The sequence below is a fragment of the Octopus bimaculoides genome, chromosome 3 (genome assembly GCF_046866305.1).
Source record: "Octopus bimaculoides isolate indiv1 chromosome 3, ASM4686630v1, whole genome shotgun sequence".
Taxonomy (NCBI): Eukaryota; Metazoa; Mollusca; class Cephalopoda; order Octopoda; family Octopodidae; genus Octopus; species Octopus bimaculoides.
Genome location: NC_142930.1, coordinates 115250505 through 115264157, shown reverse-complemented (window position 1 = coordinate 115264157; position 13653 = coordinate 115250505). Strand labels below are relative to the sequence as shown.

Sequence of the window (13653 nt, the reverse complement as noted above, 5' to 3'; positions counted from 1 at the left end):
GGTATATATGTATATATATATGTATATATGTATATATGTATATATATATATATATATATGTATATATATATATATATATATATATATATATATATATATAATATATATTAGAGAGTCAATAAAACATATCAGAAAAGAAGCACTCTCTAAAGAATAGAGCAGTAATTATTGAAATAAGAAGTCAAATTCTGGTCATAGAGTTACCAAAGGTTTCGTATCCACAAAAGTCACAGTCTTGTGGACAGCTCATTAGACCCTATACAGAGAAAAAAAGTTAAACATCCACATGGTAGACTAAAAGACTTTGTATAGCATCTGACAAGCTGTCTACAAAGCTGTGGCTTTTGTGGATATGAAAACTTTCATAACTCTACGACCAGAGTTTGACTTTTTATTTTTATATGTGTGTGTGTGTGTTTATGTTTGTCCCCTACTACTACTTGTTAACTGGTGTTGGTGTGTTTATGTCCTTGTAACCGTACTTAAGTACCATACTTAAAAAGCAAGAAATAAGTACTGGGGGTTGATTCCTTTGACTGAAAATTCTTCAAGGTGATGCCCCAGCATAACCACAGACTGACTGAAACAAGTAAAAAAAAAAAGAAAAAGAATTTGTACATTGTTAAACATTTGTCTACAATTCTACAATGTGAACATAACTCTAGCCATCCATCACTCACAAATATGGCTTGGCAATATGTTTTATGCTTGTGTTGTTTTAGAAACAACCTATGTAGTCATAGACACAGTTTCAACCCTCATAACCTCAACCCTTTAGCATCTAAACCAGTTATATCAGTCTCAAATATTCCGTCTTCAAACTGGTCAGATCCTACCTCTCACACCTACCCTATCCATATTATTCTAAGAATAAACAATTACATTATTGAATCTCAAAGCTAAGAGATAATGCATGGTTAATGCAAAACAATGTGTGAATAAATAAGTATTACACTAGACAGAGTAATCTGAGTGCTAAAGGGTTAATCCTGTAGAATATCCAGAATGTGAAAGAGCTACAGCAGCAGTGAAATGGTACCCATTGACTGGCATAATGTTAAATTGCTTTACTCAAGGAAACAACATACCTCCTAGTTCCAGAATCGAACCCATGACCCAATGATTGTGAGTTCAGCATGCTAACCACTTGGCCATGCACCTTCACACCCCTGTATTATGGTTCATTTATTAATTGTAGTTCTATCCTATCTTTTGCAAGTCGTGTATTATGTATGTAGTGCATCAACTTTCTTCAGCTGTTTGGGATTATAGCATCAGCTGCATTTTTCTGACATGAAACTATACTATCAATATTAAATATATTTCCACCTACTAAACTGTTTAGTAATATTGAATGATGTTCTAGATAATGTTAATAGTTAATGTTATTTATGACAAGTAGAGCAGGAGAAAGCTCTTGATGAGCTTCATCTGTGATCCAGTTTATTCCTGGTTGTAGCTCTGCTTCATTCCACTTTTGAATAAAGTATGACTAGCACATAATTTTATTTCCCATCCTCTTTAAATATATGGCACTGTGCCAATGCCCAAAGCCACATATCCATGTAAGAACACATGGTGACTTTGCATTAATGTGAGATATTAATATTAATGTCTACAACTAATAGACAACTGTATTTGTTCATCTGCAGTTAACATGGATGCCATTCTAAAGTACTCATTATCTCGGTCCCAAATCTATTGGCAGTTCTTATTATTTAGTAAGAACATAATTTTATCATCACCCTCATTACGTCAATACCATCAAAGCCCTTTTCCATCTGTTTGATTGCTATATGTTTGTTCAGCATAAATGCACTGTTACCACATATAACTCCTCAACTTTTCAGATATTCTTATTGTTATAGATCAAACTAAAGATACTTTATATCTTTTCATCCACAACATATAATAGCTGAGACAATTTCATTGCTTGTATTGCATGAAATATAAAAAACAAAAAGCACGAAAGGAAAACAAAAATCAATAAATAGGCTGAGCCAGTTAAAAATCTTTTACATAGTCGCACCATTTGAGTGTGATTGTTACCAGCGTCACCTTACTGGCACGTGAAAAAACATTCAAGAGAGGTCGATGCCAGTGCTGCTGGACTGGCTCCTGTGCAGGTGGCACGTAAAAAACACCATTTTGAGTGTGGCCATTTCCAGTACTTCCTGACTGGCCCTCGTGCCGGTGGCACGTAAAAGCACCCACTACATTCGCAGAGTGGTTGGCGTTAGGAAGGGCACCCAGCTGTAGAAACTCTGCCAGATCAGATTGGAGCCTGGTGCAGCCATCTGGTTCACCAGTCCTCAGTCAAATCGTCCAACCCATGCTAGCATGGAAGGAGGACATTAAGCGATGATGATGATGATGATTTGACCTGTTCAGCATAGCAAACAAACTTACACAGCAAATTTCATCTTTTTAGTAGTAAAATTATATCTGAAAATTTTTAATCTTAGAATAACAAGTTCTGCTGTAAATATGATAGAGCATTTATTATATAATGGAATAGTCAAAAAAAGGTGATAATACTGGTGCAACCCCTGCATGGCCACAACCTTCGGGCTGAAATGCAGAAAAGAATGAAAGAATCTGATACCAAAAAAAACTGATGTGCTGGGTTATGTTTTGAGGTATATTTTAAAGGAAATTTTGGTCAATTAACTCTCTGCTATAGTTTTACTTAAGCAAAAAGGGAAGACACATAGCCAGGTGACTAAAATGTTGTTCTCACAATCACAAGATCATGGTTTTGATGTGATTCCCAGACTGGGTGGTGCATAGTGTTTGAGTGCAAAACACTTCATTTTCATGTCGCTTCAGTCCACTCAGCTGCAAATGAGGAACCCTGTGACAGACTGGCACCCCATTCAGAGGCAATGTTGTGATGTCAGTTACCTATGCCATTGGAACCATGTAAACCTATAAGGCTAAAGGCTTGAGACAATGTTCAGTGTTGTTGATGAAAGATCATAGAGACATTTCACAAGCAACAACTGCTAAAATATTAAGATCCAAAGGGTTAGAAGTTAAATTTCTTATTGCTTGTGTCTTCTCCAGGTCTGGTTAATTCCATTGCAGTCATTCATTTTAGATTTTGGAGGTCAAACAATTAAGATCCTTTGCCTTCATATGGGGATTGTAAATGGAAATATATCTCTTAAGCCTAGAGATCTTTGAGGGCCAATCCTTAACTCTGGTTTTATGGAACTGAGCAGTTGATACAAAATGCCTGGCAGGCATTTCATCTATTTAGATAAAATACCTGCCAGGTTATGATAATTCATGGATAATCTGGCATCAGTATCTGACAACTAAATGAACTGATGTTGTATTGGTAAAAAAAAGACTTTTGTCCAAAACTCATTTAACTCCTTTTCTACCAACCCACCAGATTCTTTGATACATGCTTTCTGTTTTAAAGTGATCTGAATTAAAACTTTCATCGAAATATGTTAATGTTTCAAATACAAGATTAATAATGATTTTAAATTTTGGCACAAGGCCAAGAAGTTCAGGGGAGGGGGTAAGTTGATTACATTGACCCCCAATCTTCAACTGGTACTTATTTAATTGACCCCAAAAGGATGAAAGCAGAGTCAACCTTGGTGGCATATGAACTCAGAACATAAAGACAGATGAAATACTGCTATGCATTTTGTCTGACATACTAATGATTCTTATTTCTTTATTGCCCACAGGGGGCTAAACATAGAGGGGACAAACAAGAACAGACAAAGGGATTAAGTCGATTACATGACCCCAGTGAGTAACTGGTACTTAATTTATCGACCTTGAAAGGATGAAAGGCAAAGTTGACTTCAGTGGAATTTGAACTCAGAACGTAGCAGCAGACAAAATACCGCTAAGCATTTCTCCCAGCATGCTAACGTTTCTGCCAGCTTACCACCTTGATACCAGCTTAATGACGAAGTTGCTTTACTAAACTCTTCGTTAATTTCAAACTTAATTGAAATAAAGGTAACATATTTCAATAGATGGTAATATAAAGGTTAAGCAATTGCAACAGATTTTGAATTATGATCTAAGACAGGTATTTCAAAATATTCCCCCTGCAGCCATTCTATCCAACCATCTGTATGTATATGGATTCAGTCTTTGCCACAAGCAATTCAGATTGACCTCAGTAGAAAGTAAACTTGACTTCCATACGTCTACCAAATGAAAGAAATTGTTTTTAACCGCTCATTGAAAGTGATGTCTCCTATATGTGAAAAATATAACTAAACAGTTTCTTTTTCTTTTTCTTTTTAATATTAATTGATCAGTATTTCTATATAATTCTTCATAACATCACGAAAGACTGGATGAGAATGGTTTCTTGACCTTCAAACAGATTGCTGCAACATTGAAATGAAATTTAATGAAGAGATTCAGTGTCTTTTATTAACTAATTTGTAGACATACATGAACTCTTGACTGTTTCTACCTGCTACAAAAGCGACACAGTTTATGAGTGAACTTAACATGATTATTATTTCCTGTTATTCATAGGTGTACACACATATACATGTCTGCATATGACTATGTACTTATGTATGTCTGTGTGTGTGTGTATATTTATGTGATTGTATATATGTATATATATATCTGTGTGTGTGTACATACATACAAGGTGCTTCTAGAATGTTTGAGACTTTTTCAGAAGAGACATTTATTAATTTCAAAGCAGAACAAAACTCTAATCTCCTAAGTAGGATCCTTTGACTTCATGGCACACTTTTTGTAGTGCTCCAGCCGCTTTGTGAAGGCCCTGTTGAAGGGAAGCTGTGCAAGACCCTTGTCACATCATCCTTCATCTCAATAACTTCAAAACAACTGCTCTTGAGATTCTCCTACAGCTTGAGGAACAATCAAATGTCAAGGGATTAAGGTGTGGGTAGTAGGGAGGGTGAGGGACAACTGCATTCTGTAAACTAGTCAGCTGTGACAAACAGCACTTGGTATGGTGTGTTCAAAGTGTTGTTACAGCTATCTCCTTCAATCTGTTGCAGGTCAGTTTATTTAGATGTATAACAATGATTAACTAAAGTTACAGTAATATAGAACAGTTATAAGGTGACAAACTGGCAGAATCGTTAGCATGCCGAGCGAAATGCTCAGCGGTATTTCGTCTGCCATTACGTTCTGAGTTCAAATTCCGCCGAGGTCGACTTTACCTTTCATCCTTTCAGGGTCGATAAATTACGTACCAGTTGCACACTGGGGTTGATCTAATCAACTGGCCCCCTCCCGCAAAATTTCAGGCCTTGCGCCTAGAGTAGAAAGAAATATGGAACAATTATAACTGTCTCTCCTAAAGAAACATCCCTAAACTTTTGGAATTCACATCATATATATATACATATAGGGAAAGATGCATGCATATATATATATATATGTGTGTGTGTATGTGCGTATGCATGCATGGAGAAAGAGAGAGAGAGAGAAGTGATGGATGTTAAGTGTTGATGATGATGATATAATATTTACTGTTGTCTACTTTTCATTGCAGGGATGCTTCCAGTTCGATGGATGTCCCCAGAAAGTATATGGGATGGAATTTTCACAGCATTGTCAGATATTTGGAGTTTCGGTGTACTTTTGTATGAAATAGTAACATTCGGTAGTTTTCCTTACCAAGGCCTCTCAAATAACCAAGTTCTGGAATATATCCGAAGTGGGAGTCGTATCACATTACCAGATTCATGTTCAATTGAAGTGTAAGTTATTTCAAGTTGATAAATTTTATGACAGTCTTAGTAAATTGAAAAAAACTGATTGCTATAAGCTGTGTGAGAAGAAGCTTGCTTCCCAACCACATGGTTCCAGATTCAGTCCCATTGTGTGGCACCTTGGGTAAGTGTCTTCCACTATAGCCCAGGGCCAACCAAAGCCTTGTGAGTGGTTTTAATAGATGGAAACTGAAAGAAGCTGCTGTGAGTTTATGTAGGCACAGGCGTGGCTGTGTGGTAAGAAGCTTACTTCCCAACCACATGGTTCTGGGTTCAGTCCTACTGTGTGGCACATTGAGCAAGTGTCTTCTACTATAGCTTTGGGCTGACCAAAGCCTTATGAGTGGATTTGGCTGACAGAAACTGAAAGAAGCCCATTGTATATGTATATATATATATGTATATATATATATATATATGAAACAAAACAAAAATGCTACTTTCTTAAAAGTGGGTAAATTTTAATTTTCTTCTTTATAAATACATTAAAAGGCGATTGTTTTGGTTTTGTTTTACATGTTTCAGTTTTTGAAAAACCTTATCAAAAATATGTACTAAAATCGAATATGTAGAGAGAAAGGAGCTTTTAATAAAATTAAATTAACATTAAATGTGTTACCTCTACACATTTAAAAAAATATATATGTATATGTTTGTGTTTGTGTTTGTTCCCCTACCATTGCTTGACAACTGATGTTGGTGTGTTTACATCCCCATAACAAACAATATCGATAGAATAAGTCCTAGGCTTACAAAGAATAAGTCCTGGTGTCTCCAGTATGGCCACAGTCAAATGACTGGAACAAAATAAAAGAATAAAAAAAGAATGTGTGTTTGTGTTTGTCCACCACTGCTCAACAACCAGTGTTGGTTTGTTTACATACTTGTAACTTAGCAGTGTGGCAAAAACAACTAATAACAGGGTTAAACAAAAAAAGAGTATTGGGGTCAATTTCTTCAACTAATACTCTTCAAAGCAGTGCTCCAGCATGGCCACAGTCCAATGATTGAACCCTGCAAAAAAATGAACAATAAAAGATATTTAAATCACTATTGCACTTTTTTTCTGAGGTTATCTTTTTTCTCTTGATGAGTGTTTGAAGGGCCAGTGCCCATAAGCTGCACAGGCCCTCAGAGTTCAGTAAACATGATGCCATTAATATATCTGTTTATACTGCTGCAGGAAAGATGTAAGTAAGGAGAAGATTTCAGAGGGTCAACATTTTGGGGTGGAAAGACTGGCCAGTGTTTAGTGTAGTGCTGTGGAAGTATGGGTGTTGGATGTGGAGAATCAAAATGACAAGGTGGTGAAACACGTGGGTCAAGAGTGGCAGTATAATGAAGGCATAAGATCAGCTGGCTCTGAGGAAGAGTGGTTATTATAGTAGCAATAGAAAAGACAGTGAGAGGAGATAGCCTGCTTGTTGACAAGAATCTGAATGTTAAACAGTTGAGTGGCTTTTGCATGAGCGCTATCCAGAATGTTTGTCTTTTAAGGAGCAGTGCCATGCCACCTGCAGGACCAGTACTCTCTTGTGGGCCTCACTTGAGACCCTTGTTGAGTAAGGTTCTTTTTTGTGGGAAGGGTTTTTTTTTTTTTTTGTAGAAGGTAAGAACTCACCCAAAAGTCAAAGAAATTTTATTCATTACTTTAGTATACATACAAGACACATTATCAACCAGACACAAAGAGCAGTGGTTTGTAAGCTTAAAGGCAGGTAGCAAATGTTATGGGAAGCCCTGGGGATTGAATGGAAGAATGATTTAAAGTAGCCAGCTGGTAGAAACGTTAGCACGGCGGGCAAAATGCTTAGCGGTATTTCATCTGTCTTTACGTCCTGAGTTCAAATTCCACCAAGGTTGACTTTGCCTTTCATCCTTTCAGGGTCAATAAATTAAGTACCAGTTGTATATTGGAGTCAATCTAATCAACTGGCCCCCTCCCCAAAAATTTTGAGCCTTGTGCCTAGAGTAGAAAAGAATACTTGACTGGTACTTTATTTTATGGCTCCACCCACCGAAGGGATTAAAGGCAAATTTGACCTCACTGAGATTCGAATTCAGAACGTAAAAAGCTGGAAAAAATGTTGCTAAGCATTTTGTCTGACATTTTAATGATTCTTTCAGTCCTCCAACTTACTACACAAATATAAAGAGCTTGAAATGTAAAGCACATTATTCAGCATGTAAGGCTCTTTTCTTCCAAGATGTTCTACTCAACACATAATGTACTTCTCATTCTACAAGTCTGGTGCTTCTTACTCTACATGAAAACACTCTCCTTTGTACATCATGAGTTTTACATTTACAGAAGCACTACTCTTACAGTAAGTTGCAGCCCACTCTCTGTGTACACGATGTTACATCTTCAAAACATTTCAATCAGAAATAAGTAGTAGTTTTGCTTGATATTTAGGAAAGCCAACTTTATGAAACATGCTTTCAAGTATTGTCAATTACTTATCGAAAAAACAAAAAAGCTGATTTTCCATTTGTTCAGTGAATTGTTTGAGTTTTTCTTCCTCATTCATCCTAGTCACCACATATATCCCTTATTATTTTTGAACAGTTTTACAGCCTTTGAAATTGAAAAGAAAAATTAGCAAGTTCAAACAACTTCAAGGACTTTAGAAATACATTAAGAATCAAAATGTCTTGTTACATATTGACAGGAATTTACAGAAGCATATAGTTCCTATTTCAAACTAATAAACTTGCTGTTTATTTTGCTATGCAACTCATTGAAATAAAATGTACAACTACGTCATGATTTTCTGCAACAACTCTATATAAGAAAGATAAAATTCTAAATACAGCAAATAACAGATTATCTGTTTGAAAACTTTTTAAAAAGTATTTAAACATAAAAGAAAATAATTTTAAAATTTAAAACAACTAAGAACTTTTTGCAAGCATTACAATAAAATGCAAAAACAAAATGAAAACAGTCCTTTTAATATTATCCAGTTATCCAAAAGTATAATTTCTATTCAATAGAAATTGCTAGATGCATGAAATGAAGCATGAAATATTGAAGATATTCCTTGAAATAAATATATTCATATCTTTGATAATTCTTGTATTTCAAACTGTTTTGTTATTTTTCTTTTTATTTGCAGCTCACATGTCTCTGTTTTTATAATAATATGTCTAATATACATAAAGTAAAAATCTTCTGCTTTCTTGTGTTCACTCAAATATTTATTTAGTCATGTATTATTTATATATTTATAGAAAATTATATTTTAAGTTGAGGTTTCCAATTACAAATCACTTTTCCATTTGGAATATCTAACCTAAAACTATTATTTATGATACAGATTTTTATCAAAGCATGCAAAATTAAGTGTATTTGAAAGGGTGTGTGTGTGTGCATATTGCGTTTATGTACGTATCTAGAATATATGCACTCAAGTGTACATCAAGCATTTTTCAAATTCCTTCTAAAAAGATGAAAATCTTATAAAAACCTCTATTACATTTGACAAGCAGGAAGATCAACTTCCTTTTGTAATGGTAAATATTATGATTTCTTAAAGTCACTTATATTAGAAATGACTATTTTAATGTATTTTCAAAGTGTAATCTTTCAAGTCCTGACATCTTTACCACTGACAGAAAATGACAATTCTATTATCTGCTGTTGTATTTAAAATGAAAGGCAGTACGGTTTTTGATTACAGCCTTCATGGCTGTCAAATTGACAATTCAAATTTCTCACATTTCAGATTTCATAGCAATTTCATAAATATTTTCAATTCAAGCACAAAATGGAAAAAATTTAGCCTATTTAATTTGTTACTTCAATCGAAAACTATATTTTGAATATTCTGAAATAAAATTCTTTATTCTGGTTATTGTGAATACTAAAGCACTTTCTTTTCTATTTCAGACGAACACTGATTTATTCTTGTATGGCTTTCAATCCATCAGAACGCATAAAATTGGATGACATTTTACAAGCATTTTCAGAAAACACTGAATATCTACAGCCTTGTTTAGATGTTCCTTCGTCTAGTGTTGCTTTAGAAGGAACTTATTCAATTGAGATTGCACAACAATCTGGTCAAACATCTCTAAGTCATAACACCTCACATACTTTACTCCAGACATCCCCAGGGGCTACCTCAGAAGTCAGCACAATGTTACGGAAAAATAGCCCTGGGGGAAAACTATCTGCTAAAGCTCACAAATCAGGTGGCCATTTATTTGGCCGGCCACGCAGTAACAGTTCAATTGCTCCATTTAATAACTCTCGAGGGTCTGTTGTGATGACAGTACAAAATTTTCATATGAGCTCACCACAGATTCGAATGCAAGCACCTTCTTCTGTACCTATAGACAATAAGGTTGAGAGCAGTAATGTTTCTGACCAAGTTAGTGAAGTGTCACGTGAATTATGTCAGACTGTAACATCAGTATGAAAGTTAGTTGATCATGTAGATATATTTTATTGTCCAAATGAGAAAGAACAGAAGGTAAGTCTTCTCAATCAAAGAGATAATGAGCAAAACTGAAAAATCAATAATTTTCAGATATTGACATTCCATGTGAAGTTTTCTTTCATTGTTCAAAGTGTATCAGTTGGTCTGCTCACAGCCTGTCTTCCCTCAATGAAAACATACATGGTCACTGGAACTGAGTTGATTCCTGAATCTACCAATGCAGATTGCAACTACTCGATGTTATGTTTCAACTCTATCAAAACCCAAAGTCTTTATCTGGTAATTCTTTCAATGACAATAAGAATTAGAACTTCCATTATACTTTCATTGATCATATCAAACTTTATACACAATTCTGTATTCATTTTTCTCAAAGGTTTCTGTTTTTGTTTTTAATCATGATGTTATTACAGACCTTGCTTTTAAGGTTGTAATTTACCAAACATTAAATTCTTAAAAAACAAAAAAAATGAAAATTCATCTCTCACGGAGTATCTATGAAATAGTATCTTTGAAATACTTCTGTAAATTAGTATCAATCCTGAGGTCCTTTAATAATAATTGAAATCCCATATAAAGAATTTCAAAGTCCTTCCTAATTCCCTCATTTACTGTTTAGTTATCTTTACATTGGATTTCAAATATACTTAATACCAAACAGATATAAAGCTGACATACTTCTTATAGAAACTTATTTTAGATTTATTTATTAAACATTTAAATAGGAAAATAGCTTTTATGGTATTACAGAATTAACTTGAGTATCTCTCTATTATACTGTTAAGATAGAAAGATATTTTCAAACTATATGTACTAGTCTGTGTATTTTTGTACATGTGTATAAGAAAAACTCAGTATGTAAATATGTTTGTGTTTATAAATATAAATCTTTTACCAGGAATTTCTATTAAATGTGTAATACATAACTCCCATCGTACATAACTTTCCACAACAAAAATATTTCAAAAGGCTTAAATTTTTTCCCTTTTTTTTTTTTCTTTTCATTGAAATTTCTTGCCATAACCAAACAGACTCTTTATTTCCCACAAAATTAATGATATTTTATCTGCTGAGGAGATGTTTGGAAATATTGCCAATAATTTCTTTAAAAAAGGTTGGGTGTCATTGTCTTGAAAATAAAGAAAATAACTTCAAGCTGGAGCCTACTTCTCGGTAATGAAATAATAAACAAATAAAAATAATAACTTTACCATTTTTATTATAACTCAGTTTAAAGAATATGAAAAGAATATTTCGTTTTTCTCTTGTTAATTTAACATTTATCTGATATTTCTTTCTTTAAGAAATGTCTGAGATAACATTTAAAATAAAATAGTATTTGGAAAATAATTCAAAATTCCTAAACAAAACCAGAACTCCGTGTATTGTATGCAAAACTCTTTGAAGAGGAAATCATTCTTCAAAAGCAATGTCTAACCATGGTGGTTCTCCATAAATGGTAAAACTCACCACAGGGAATATGAACAAAGAAATAAGAAATGAATGAAAACAAAACAAATGATGATAATAATAATAATAATCTAGGGATATTTTTCATTGCATTATGAAAATAAATGAATATCATTATAAAAAGTAAGTAACTAAGTTTATTTCCGAGACCGGTAGAAATGGTTTTCATTTCTTAATAAACAAACAAAATTTCAATTCTATAGGATCAAATTCTTGAATTCAATTATGAAAATCTTATCAACTAAAAAAAATAAACAAGAATTTCTAAGATTATCTTTTAGATTTATGCTATACCAAGTACAGATATGTTTGTTGAAGAAACATATACCTATATAAAAATGTTCAAACTGTGGAATAAATTTTATGCAGTGAGAAAGAAAAGAAGTTCTCTAACATTTTGGGCAAAAACCCTTCATCAGAGAGACAAATGCGTTATTTACTGTTCCTCACAGTATTAAATTTATTCCACTGTTTAGACATTTTGTGTGGCTATTTGCCAGCGCAGACCATCACTAACTTCCTCAGATGCTACTGTTTCACAAAATATATATATGTATGAAGATACATATAGACAGATAGATATGGATAATATGTCTCTGCATAATATCCTTAGCAGTGGTGAAGAGAAGACTGTCAGAAACAAAAAAAAAAAAAAAAAAAAAAAAAAAAAAAAAAAGATATGAATGGAAAGCCAATGGATCAATCTCACTTAATGTAAAACTAATCATGAAATTCCTAAGAACTTGGTTTTGACTGTGACCTTATTGAAAATGGAAAAGGAAAACTATATTATACAATTTGATTTCAATAAACTTGAAATGATTAAAAAAACAAAAAAAGGCAACTGGAACCAAATCAAAGGATTATTAGCATGCTGAATGAATCAGCAGTTATTACATGTGGTAAGGAATTATATTGATTGCTCCCTTTTATCACCTACAAATTTCACATATGAAATCTAGTATATTTTTTGATTCAAACTGCCCTAATGTATGTTTATATATACATAATCATGAAAATAAAGTCTTAAGAGCTGAAAGGATCCTTAACTCTAAGGATTTTTTTTTTAAGATCAAAGTGTTTTAATAATAAATATGTTATTACTCCAACATATTTTATTTTACACTTAAACATAACTGGATAGGTTGTTTTATTATTATTATTATTATTTTATATCAAAGTTTAGATATTTTAAATCAGTTTTAGCTTAAGTTTACGAATTTATACCAATTCCAGTGATTTGTGGCAAACCTCATATGTGGAAACTTCCTTTCTATCATTACTTTTTTTTGTTAATTTAAAAGCTATTGTGAATAAATAATCCCATCAGCTACATGATTCCTCCCAAATCAATCCAATGAGCCAATCAATGGTTCAATACAGCTCAGAGATCTTTAAAGATATACAAGACGATGATGGATACAAAATCCATTTAGCACCCTTTGTACCTGGTAAAGCACAATTCAGGTGTGTAGTGGAGAATTGTGCTTTGAGTGAGCTGATCTGAAACAGAACTCATTACAGATTTTGTTCATTAAACCAAAAACTACAGGGGTTAGCACTAATGGAAATATGTATGCCTCCACATTTGTTAATCAATTATAAACATTAAACTAAAATATACAAAAAACCTGACTGTTTGTATCCGAATATTTCAGACTGTTACTATGTAAACTATGTTGAATCAGGGAAGGTTACTTAATTTGTTTTTATATATTTTTGGGGCAGGAGTTTTTGTTTATTTCACTTAAAAAAAAAAGAAAATGTTTAGTTTCCTCCCTTTGGCATGTTCCTTAACGAATCAGCCAATTTCATCAAAGATTACCTTTTTATTTTCACCCCCTGTTTAATCAGTAAGAAATATTACCAACTCAAAAATTATGCATATGTTATATCTGTTTTATTTTTCTGTAATATATGTATATGTTTATATATATATATACATATATATACACATAAGTATATATATATATATACATATATATACACATAAGTAT

At 33.2% G+C, this 13653-nt stretch overlaps 1 protein-coding gene across 5 annotated transcripts in view; it reads left to right on the top strand.

Annotated features, from left to right (window-relative positions):
- Positions 1-13420, top strand: part of LOC106880693 (uncharacterized) — a 550491-nt gene extending 537071 nt beyond the window's left edge. For all 5 annotated transcript variants that reach the window (XM_089349496.1, XM_052966175.2, XM_052966174.2 and 2 more), the window contains 2 exons: positions 5522-5729; positions 9634-13420. In XM_089349496.1, the coding sequence (XP_089205622.1) occupies positions 5522-5729; positions 9634-10165 (740 nt within the window). In that variant the 3' untranslated portion in view covers positions 10166-13420. The remainder of the gene's footprint in view (positions 1-5521; positions 5730-9633) is intronic.
- The last annotated feature ends 233 nt before the right edge of the window (positions 13421-13653 follow it).